Below are 11527 nucleotides of genomic sequence, written 5' to 3'. Positions count from 1 at the left end.
ATCGTTTTTGAATTTTAAAGAGTATCTTTCTCTCTCTCTATGTATATATATGAGTATCTTTCTCTTGTTTATAATTCAATCTACTCTCACATGGTATATTGTACATAGAAAATGTGAAAACTAGATAGAAATATTAGATCTTAAGATTTTATAAAATTTGCACGAATATATCTGCAGCACTTGAAAATATAACGAACTGAAGTATTTTGATTGTATCTCATAAAATAGTGATCAAAATGACCATCTGACAAAATGGTTAAAAAATAATAATCAATTTGCTACAAGTCATAATTCAGACCGATTTGACTAGTTCAGAAGTAATCTATACTAATCGGACAATGCCGATTGATGTATTCGTATCATCCAGCTCAATCTTGCAGCGTTCAGTAACATAAATAATGTCCGAACTAGTTTAACCGACCTGAAATACGACTTGTATTAAATTGAGTTTTTTTCGTAATTGTTTTGTCCCTAGTAATTTCAATCACACTTCTATAATATATCATCAAAATATTTCAACTCGATAGATTTTTAGCGCTAAGGTGTTCGCATAACTTTTTTAAATGTCAAGATTTAAGAGAGGAGTGTGAAAATTCTATGTTTCACATGTGTTAGTTGCAAAAAAAATCTAAAATAAAATATAAAGAAAAGAATAAGACTATCGTGAAAAGGTCTCATAGATTTATTTATATGAGATGGATCAACCTAAACTATATATTTAAATTGAAAAATAATATTTTCAACATAAAAATAATATTTTTTCATGAACTAAGTCTGATTGGATATTTGTCTCACAAAATAGACTAGTGAGATATCTCATATGAAGTCTTGTGAAAAAAAATAATATTATAATACAGTAAATTCATGCCGTTAGTTTGATAAGACAGAAGGTGTTATAGACAAATACAAAATTACACCACGAATTCATATAATTAGTATACGGTGATTTGTATTATATAGAATAAAAATATATTAATTTTATGTATATAGTTAAATATGAACGTTATATATGTTTGGTTCAATATTAACTATTTAATTTGTAGCGCCGTTTTATACCCGAAAATGAGCTAAATTATAATTATTTAATTGCATTTACCCCCTAAAATTATCTAAAAAACCCTTCATTATGAAATATTTATTTCTAATTTTAACTTAGCATAAGACTAATAATTAATTGGAGAAATATTGGATGTTTCTATATTTATGGTGTAAGCATATTATTTTATTTTATTTTATTTGTAGCCATTAATAAATGATTTAAAAAATAGAATTGACCTTTTTTAGACAAACCTATCCACCTCACCCGCCATCATGTTAATTTTCATCACGTGTGAAAGTTAAACACGTAACGTAACCTAACCAGTTGTGAGAAGAAACATATCCATCCAAATCGAACGAGACTGCACAGCCAAATCCAATAGATAGAAAAAATTCAAACCAAATGGATTTTTGTAAATATTAAAATTATAATACGTTTTTTTTAAAAAAAACTTAATTCACTACGGTTTTTCTGAACTATAGAAACTTAATTTGGTTTAACTTATATTTTCTCTTTCTTAAATATATTTATTTATCTTTACTATTTTTCAATAGATATTTATAAGTGATAGAGGATGAGCATGGAATCACTTTTGAAATTAAAGTAATTTATTTTAAGGTTTTTTTAAGCTAAAGTCATGATGTCATTATCATACATTACATCGTCAATTATTGTAATGTTTGTCTGTGAATTAATATTTGTTAATTTATAATACATATTTAGAAAATCTTGATTTAATAATCCAAATATTTCATTTGGTTCGAGTTATTTCTTTCTTTCAAAAACCGAATCAATCCGTGTTTGTTCACTGCTACATGTTAGACAGACATAGTGAATTTACTTGACTAAGAGTGATTTAAAGTGTAGAGTACTTCAAGAAATTTCAGATTATGAAGGATAAAATTTGCATTTTTATAAATAACAAATGAAATTTAATTAACTTTATTGGAAATAAATAGTGATGCTTAGTGCTAATTTAATCCAATCCTTTTCATCTTGAGGACACTTTTTTGGTCCCTATGTATATCAAAATTAATCTAATTAATTATTAAAAATGATGGTTAATAACTCATAATTAAGATTAGCCTAATAAAAGACTCATAAACTCTTAATATTTGGAGCCTGTGCAAGAGCCTGGGACCGCATAGCCCAACAGAAGCCTATAATTAGGACAAACCTCTCATTTGCTCTCAAGTTCCCGTATTTTTCTCTTGATTTTATGTAGCACTGATTTAAGCGTCGGAAGGTTTTTTCCGAGCACTCTTTGGCCTCTAATGTCCTGTTCGTTATGCAAATGATGCTCCACGACATTTTTCTTAGGTTTGGCTAGAGTGGCTCCGATGGCCCGGATCATTGAAACCCAAAACGTTTTCTCGGTTCAATCCTAACCGTTGATCATCCTACATGCTGTTCAACGTCGTATTTTTTCCCGTCTCTCAAAGTTGATTCGTGAGACGATTTCATATAAGTTTTTGTTTTATTTTATGCTAAGGACTTACTAATTTATTTCATTTTTTGTGGATATATGTATGTCCATAGTCAATTATTTCTCTGACCATTATGTTTCCATATATCTTTTAAAATAATAAAATAAAAGGAAAATTAACAAGACTTTGATAATAAATTAAAATGTCATTGTGTTAGCTGACACTGTGATATTTAATGTTTTATATTATATTATATATGAAGTTTGGCAAAATATATTACATGGTTAGTGAAAAAAATAATGTACTTTCAAATATTTAATAACAATTAAATAACTTTAATTCTTAAAATATTTCTCTGATTACAATAATTGAATTTCAGTAAATCTATACAAAAATATACGAGTTAAAATAAATAGTTAGCCCAACTAAGTGTTAAAACGTTTCGGTTACCGAATATTTTGATGGCAAAAACTTGTGTGAGACGGTCTCACGAGTCGTATATGTGAGACGGATCTCTTATTTGGGTCATCATTGAAAGAGTATTACTTTTTATGCTAAGAGTATTACTTTTTATTGTGAATATGGGTAGGGTTGACCCGTCTCACAGATTAATATCCGTGAGACGGTCTCACATGAGACCCACTCTATTTTGATTCAATGTTAAGCACGTAGCATTATACTAATTTTTTAATTTACTTGATATAACTATGTATTTTACCTTCCGATATTATTCAATTGGTTTTTAAAAAAATTCGATATTATTAAAATATTAATTAATTGACAAATAAAATATTAAAACTAGTAGGGTTCACTCCTCTCCTGTGCTGTGCTACCAATATCATGTGTAGGACAATATTTTTATAATTCAAAACTTCTCGTCTCCTTCAAATACAGTAAATCAAATGAATTTGTAATTTGATATATAAAAAAAAACTCATGTTTTACCGTCTCACTCATTAATTTTTTTGAGACATATCTCAAACCCGATCTCCTGCCCGCTTGCTCAATTCTCCAAACTCTTGATCACATTTATAAATCCTCGCATGCATTAATATATAATTGGCCTGATGCTAAAAGAATCGAGAATAAATTCATTATTCCACACACACACACACACACACATTTACATAAATTAAGAAATGAAATTAAACAAATATATATTCATCAAAACAATCACTGAATTGGAAATCATGGATTCAGAATCCATTTATGGTTTCAAATCTATCGATCCACACATACATTTATGTTGTATTTGGATGGATGTATTTGAATTTATGGGTTTAAAATTATTAATAAGAAATCTCTTTATATGTTTGGGCGAATCCGTTTAACAATTAATTTCAAACCCTAAAAAATTATTTTTTGATTCATTAATGGAGTTATTTCAAATTATCCTTTCAGATACATACTCGAATTCAAGTTTTTAAATCCAAACTTTTTTTTTTTTGCAGTCCAGCTACATTTACACTTCCTCGCATACAATGTTGGATTCTTCCAGAATGAAAATGGATATGCCATAAAATTTAAAAGTTGTTGATATAAATCCCTTCAGCTAGTAAATTATATGGCAATTGATAAAAAAAATTACTCACGAGGATCTCTCGCAAGATCATAATTTTCATTTGAAAACGAGGTTGCGTGCTTGAGACTAGTATTTATTTTCTTGACAGGGCACAGTGATACTGATCTTTCAGCCAGCCGAGGAAGCAGGAAATGGAGCAAAACGAATGATCGGGCAAGGTGCTCTCGAAGATGTCGAGTCTATATTGCAATGCATGTATCGCATCTACTCCCTGTTGGTGTGATTGGATCAAGATCCGGTCATTTACTTACAGGTTGTGGCTTCTTCAAAGCCATGATTACTTTTGAACATGGATCGAATCTCACAAAATCTGCATTACAGGCTGCCTCGGCGGCAATTATCAGTTGACAGACCATTGTATCACGAGAAGCCGATCCAATATTGGACTCTCGGGTTTGTACTTACATGTAAGACTATGTCATTTTTTTGATACCATTGTCGGATTTTGGTATTAAAGCATAAATTGTTGTTGAATGCTCAGAAATAAGCAAATGCTATAGACATATAATGAAGCATAAAAGGGATTGCTACTGCAGAAGGTAGTATTTTGAATGAACTAAGTCTCCGATCTGTTTCTGTGATATAAACTACTATTAAAAAAAATAGGGCTCTTGAAAGTTTGACAAATAATAGTTTTACGGACAATTTACAACAAGCCATGTTGCAAGTTCATGAAACTCGAGGATGGCGAGATCACCTTAATGACTTTATCAAAACTAGAATCTGATCAAATGCTTTATGTTCTGCATGATAAAAATCCTCAGGTTGTCTCCGTCACTTACTTCGAGAGTGGAGCCGATCATCTCGAATCTCGATGTCATGCCAGATAGCGTTGAATTCGGTGGCACGTTGCGAGATTTTTCCAACACAAGCTTCAACCACATCCTCAAAAGAATAGAACAGGTTACTTGTTTAATTGATGGAACAAAGTGCCTTTTTTTTCCAATAGTCGACAAAGAAAAACTTATGTATATATATCAAGCACGTAATCATAAGTCATAACCCAAGCTCGAGTATTCAGATGCTCGGCAACAGTCTAATTTTTCAGGAACGCCGACACAATTTACCCGCCTATGGTTAATTATGAAGAAATGTATAAATACTTGAAGAAAGTAGCCATTGAGTTGGTGGGTATGAGAAATATAATACCGAGTCGTGGAGCCAGTGATGTGATCCGAGGACTTTTCATTCTATGCTGAACTTATCCCTGCCACCTTCTACTTCATCGGTATCAATAACAAGATGCTAGGCTCGGTCCACTTGGCCCACTCCCCGCATTTCACGATCGATGAAGATGACCTTCCAGTTGGTGCAGCTACTCATGCTGCCGTTGCTGAGAGATATCTGCACGATGACGACACGGTATCAACCACAACACTAAATGGATCATCGTGCAAATGACAAACATCGAATCACTCAAAATTTGGGGTGGATAGGTCTTTTCATTTCCTATGCAGAGGAAACATGAACCACTTAGTTTCGTTGGTGCATGGAAGGAGGAGACGAAGATAGGGTTTTCTTATATATTAATATTTTCTTTATGCAGTAATTTTCAATAGTTTTATGCAAATTAAAGTCTCGTCTGTGAACATAAGGTGGACTTGATTCCTTTCTTGCATGTATTAGAAGAATTTAAATGGGCTTTTGTACAAAATTTCCATTGATATTGACTGATATTCTTGCAAAAAAAATGAACGGGCTTTCGTTCATTGAAGAAATATCAAATTAAATGAAATTTTTTATTTAATCGAATCTATATATCTACTCAAACCAAATGAGATCAGAAAAAATTGGTAAATAAAGGACGTTATAATTAAAATAAGTTGGATCCAACTAAAATATCGAATATTGGAGAAAATCTTGATCATGATCTCAAGACTTGGTAAAGCTAGCTCTGAATTTGATAGCCCACTGCCCGAATATTTTTATATCTTTTCCCCCATGAAAAATCAAGTTTGATTTTAATTTGTTGAGGACCATATTAGAAAGATTGGTCAATAAGGAGATCCTTATATTTTGTGAAAAAAGGTCCCACATTTACCTTGTCTTAATTCAAACTTTAATCTAAAGTCTTTTTGGTCAGTCAACACAATTATGGAGAAAAAGGAGGATAGAACACGCTTTGCTTTAAGTTCAAAGATGATAAACAAAACATGACTACTTAATTATTTGGTATTTAAAATTAATGGGAGTCTTTTAGATTAAATCAGATAAAGCATTAATTAATTGCAATATTATTCTTTTAACAAATACCTCACATATGTGAGTCAGACGAGGATCAAGTATTGAAAATTATAAAGCCACTGGTGTCCGAATTGGTATTGTAAATGAGTGTTCGATTAATGCGAATTTGTTTATCCCTACTTAAAGTTTTATAGGGTGAGTCTGTAGTATATGATATGCATATTGCGGCTTATTTAGCTAACGTAGTTTGCAGACTAGTACTTCATTTTGATGATTTACTTAGTACTCACTGAATGATAACGTACAATTACGAGTTTCTATCTTAAGAAAAAGGTTATGTTATTTCAGTTTTATTATTTAAGTATGATATAAAAATAAAATTCAAATAATTTTAAAATATAAGATTTATGGGGGATTTGGTTGGCACTCCTGTTGTCGGCCTCATGATTGTAAGCGGAGCTAAATATGGACGGCAGGGGTCAATATCAATTTTCGAAACTTGGAAGCAGAAACTTTCAAGTCTTTTTTACTTAATAAAACTTTCTATAATTTACACTTTACCCCTCCATTGACGACATATTCCATTAATTAAAGATTTCGACCTATATTGGCAGGGACCACAAAAGATTTGTATATTTTTTTAAAAGACCCCACGAAAGATTTAATATATTACTATTGGGTCCCTACCCAATGACCTTTATTCATTTCTTGTCTGCATCAATACACGATTACATAAGATCGCTCGATAGATTCTCAACCCCCGTATCCAAATGTCAATTCAATTTTCACGCTTTGTCTTATTGTATCACCCCCCTCCACTCCACCCCACCCCACCCCACCCCACCCCACCCCCGCGATGCTCGAGGAAAAATTTAGATGATGAATTATTTGTGCATCATCAAATTAATTGGTGTAAGAATGTTTACATATAAATTTTAAACATGTTTTCCATCTCGAGGGAAATGTTTTTAATGCTTAATGAACAAAAATTATATGAAATAAAACTCATTTGATTGTTCCGTATGTCATAGGAGGAACCTCAGCCCCCTCTGTGCCTCGGAATTTATCCATGGTTTGGAGGAGGCACACGTAAAAAGGCGCCTAGACGTTTGGCGATGTTTTTCACAAAAATTGCAAGTTTTCGTGGAGCATTGCTATCAAAAGGTGCATTTTGATCATAATTTCGAGATTTTTGATTTAAATATGGATCCATCTAAATAAATTAAAAAAACTTGGATGCAACACAACATCGACATTTGGGAGGGTCAAACAATATGAATAGCATTTTGCATTCATATCGAACTTCTTCCTCTTTTTTCTTCTAAAAAGAGTTTGCTTCATTTATGAGTTGTATTGCTACTATTACAAGTTAAAAATCGTTATATCTTGAGAAACGATTTTCATATCAGATGAGCATCAAATACAACACAAATTCGTCTATTATCTCTAGTCTCAACTTCAAATTTACTAACATGCATGAGTCTTGTTAACTTCATATCTGATCAAGAACATAATTGAATCTTATCTTAATTTGACTCTGTTGGAAAATTTTGATGCTTAATGAATGAAAATTAAGCAAATAAATCAATGTGTTTGATTTGAAAAATTCGAAACGAAGTACGGAGCTTAATGAACGAATATTAAGTTCGGTGGTTCTGAATAAAACTCGAAAAGAGTTCATCAAATGTTGAAAGAAACTCAAACGAATAGTCGGAACATGTAAGGAACGAAAACGGAAAAAAAAAATCGTGAACAATGGCAGGCGCGCACCTGCGCGCGCACCAGTGGCAGGCGCGCACCTGCGCGCGGAGCTGCGCGCATGTGCACGCGCCTGCCGAGGGCTCTCGGCAGGCGCTGCCGAGAGCGCTCGGCAGCGCGCCCCTTCGGCTGTTTTTCGCGTCCCTTCGATTTTTCTGATATTTTTTCATTTCCTTGGCATTATTTGATGATTGTGATCAGTTACCATGGCCAAGGGACATCCCCATGAATGAAAGATCATGTCTCTTCATTTGGAAAACATTAAATATTTGATATTTTGAAAATCAAACACACATTACATCATTTTTGCATATTGTCTTCTTCCTTCTTATTCAAGAGAGAGTTCCATCCATTTCTTTGTGATAGAACTTGAATATTTGAGTGCTCATTATTCAAGTGTTGTAGTTGTATCTTGGGAGAAGATTACCACAAAACTCAAGCACATTGTGAGGGCAAATTCTTCTTAAGGACAAAGTGTTCAACACTTGCCTTTACAAGCCACATTCTCATTGTTTTCTTCTTGTTCTCCTCTCAATTTTGTATACCCCAACAAACAGACTCGACATCTTGGGATTATATACACGTGTCTCTCATATTTTAAGTGTATGAATTATTATGATGATGTCAAAACAAGAAAATTGTTATAATTAGTATAAGTTCCATTGGATTCCAATTCCGAATGATAGGGAGTTGTTGTATAGGATAAAACCCGATAGACAAAACTAATTAATGTTTTAGTAAGTTTGATAGCTGCCCATGTTCCAATATTTCAATTCATGATTTATCTCCTCAAGCACTTTAATTGATGATGTCTCTACTAGAAAAATCATATTGAATGCATCTATGACCTAGCCATGTCAATTAGCTCGAATATTTTATTTTATTTTAGAAAATTAGCTCAACATGTTTGTTTATTTCTAATTTCATTGCGTATATGTAAAATTTACAGATCACCTGTACCACGACATGCTAGGTACTAATTATATATGAAAATGGCAATTAGTGTGGAGATTGTTGTACATGGATATGTGTTAGTGAGTTAGAGCTATATGAAAAATAATTGGATTTCATATTAATTTGTAAAACTGAAAACTTTCCAATTTGTGAAGATAGAAAATATAAAAATTTGAATACACTGTTATAATGAAGAGTAGGTCTCTTGTGAGACGGTCTTACGAATCTTTATCTATGAGACGGGTCAATCCTACCGATATTCATAATAAAAAGTAATACTCTTAGTATAAAAAGTAATACTTTTTTATGGATGACCCAAATAAGAGATCCGTCTCACAAAATACGATCCGTGAGACCGTCTCACACAAGTTTTTGACTATAATGAATGTTCAAACTTAACTAGGGGCGTATATTATTTTAAAAAAGAAGAAGAAAGAGTTGTAGTCAAAATACCAAAATCTCCATTCTTTGACTTGGTCATTTTGGAAGTCAACGCCAATTAAAGATTGCAAATCTTGAAAAATGATTCATGGATGGCATATATTTCTTCTAATAATAGACAAAATGGGAGCTAACACATTCAAGAAACATTACAAGTCCGCAAGTCAATCGATTCCAACAAGTCATCAATTTCGATCTTATCAAATCAAAACTTGAGAGTATCTAGAAAACTATTAGCACAAAGATCTTCTTTGATTTTTGTTGACATGGTCTCAAATATGGACCCTTCAAATGAATCTTTAATTCACACACACACACCACTATAAAATATTTTTGAGGAAAAAAAAAAGATTTGTTGACATAAAAATTAATAATTTTCAATGGACTGTATCACAAAAAATTGACCCGTGTGATGGTTTTCTATGAGAATTTGTGTATTATTGTTGTTATTGTTATTATTATTTTAAATTCAGTTTCATTAATCAGATAACTGATATTAATTTAGTAAGTAAATTAAACTTTATAATGGAGTCATATGGGACCACAATTCTAGGTGAATCCTATTAAATATAATTTATTATATATGCAAAAAAAGCTACATAATTATTATTTCATGTTTGGAGGTAGGCACCTGCATGGTCCATGAGTAGTTGTTCCAAAAGAAAATCTTATTGGAGAGATCCTCCAAGATCATTGTTTATGTGTGGGACGTGTAATATAAATACAACACACACATTTTGCTTCTCAACCACTCAAGAAATTAAACTACTTTTTATCATCTACACCATATATAATTCTCATAACAAACACAAAATACAAATTTTTTTCGAGATTTAAATGGGAGATTTAAATTCAGAGCGTGAAATATACAGAAATAATATTGGAGATCGTCGAAAATCGCAACACGATGATTTTCACGTATTGGCTGTTGATGACAGTCGTCTTGACAGAAAGCTCCTGGAGAGGCTCCTCACTGTTTCTTCATACCAAGGTATTTAATTGATTATTTCATTTGATTTGTGATTCATTAGCTAAAACTGCAGATTATGTATTCTTAATTAATGGGATTTTGTTAAATTTTCTTCGGTTTTAATTTATATATAGTGTCAAGGTAATTAATTTCTGAGCATGCACGTATACTTTCAAGAATATGTGCTTGTCTGCGTTTGTGTATATTAATTAGAATGAAACTTGAAAAGTGCAGTTACTTTTGTGGATTCTGGAGATAAGGCTTTGGAGTACTTGGGATTGATTGATAATATTAATGAAGAGAATCAGTATCAAACATCATCGAAGCCATCTCTGCACGACAAGGTGTGTCATGTTTTTCTTATTACATTCATAATTATAATAATAATAATAATAATAATAATAATAATAATAATAATAATAATAAATCGTGATAAATAAATTTACACGGTTATCTTTTTAGTACTTATTATTAAATTTATTTGCAGGTATCAAAAATTAACTTGATCATGACAGATTACAGCATGCCAGGCATCAGCGGTTATGATTTGTTGAAAAGAGTCAAGGTTAGCAAGCTCACCCTAGTTATGAACTCCAACGACACCGGCTAGCTCTCTCCGAGTATATTTTGATTTTTTGTTGTTTGAATTCAATACTAAAAAAGGGAGATAAATCTTGTTTCAGGATTCATCTTGGAGAGACATTCCAGTTGTAGTTATGTCATCTGAAAATTTACCATCAAGAATCAACATGTAAGTCGTTATATATATATATTTTTTTATCAGTAGAAACTTTTAATTAGAAAAATTCTTGGAAATTAAAATAATTTGATGCATGGCAGGTGCTTGGAAGGAGGTGCTGAAGAATTCCTGTTGAAACCTGTAAAATTATCCGATTTAAGGAAACTTCACTCGCATCTTCTCAAATCTCATCGCCTAAACCAAGACAAAGATAACATCAAGTACAAAGAGAACACCGCACTATTGGAGACAAGGCCTCCCCCTGTCCATGAATTAATGCATGTTTTATGATAAATCAGTTATATATCTTATTGGATGAATTAATTAAATTCTTATAATTATTCCACATCATAGATACAGAGGTCTGATCGTTTCACGAATCCATATATATACACACAATTGAGAATTAGTTTTGAGCTAAGTTTTAAGCTGT

General features: G+C 31.9%; 1 protein-coding gene and 1 pseudogene across 1 annotated transcript; both read left to right on the top strand.

Annotated features, from left to right (window-relative positions):
- The first annotated feature begins 338 nt into the window (after positions 1–338).
- Positions 339–5722, top strand: LOC140961082 (IAA-amino acid hydrolase ILR1-like 6; annotated as a pseudogene).
- Positions 5723–10031: 4309 nt separating this feature from the next.
- On the top strand, positions 10032–11503 carry LOC140961250 (two-component response regulator ARR17-like). The gene is made up of 5 exons (XM_073419657.1): positions 10032–10376; positions 10590–10699; positions 10843–10920; positions 11039–11106; positions 11196–11503. The coding sequence occupies exons 1-5, from the start codon at positions 10223–10225 to the stop codon at positions 11383–11385; spliced, it is 600 nt and encodes a 199-aa protein (XP_073275758.1). The 5' UTR covers positions 10032–10222; the 3' UTR covers positions 11386–11503.
- Positions 11504–11527: the final 24 nt, after the last annotated feature.

Source organism: Primulina huaijiensis, chromosome 16, assembly GCF_012295235.1.
Source record: "Primulina huaijiensis isolate GDHJ02 chromosome 16, ASM1229523v2, whole genome shotgun sequence".
Taxonomy (NCBI): Eukaryota; Viridiplantae; Streptophyta; class Magnoliopsida; order Lamiales; family Gesneriaceae; genus Primulina; species Primulina huaijiensis.
Note: the sequence above shows the minus strand (reverse complement) of the source record. Positions and strands in the feature narration are given on the sequence as shown.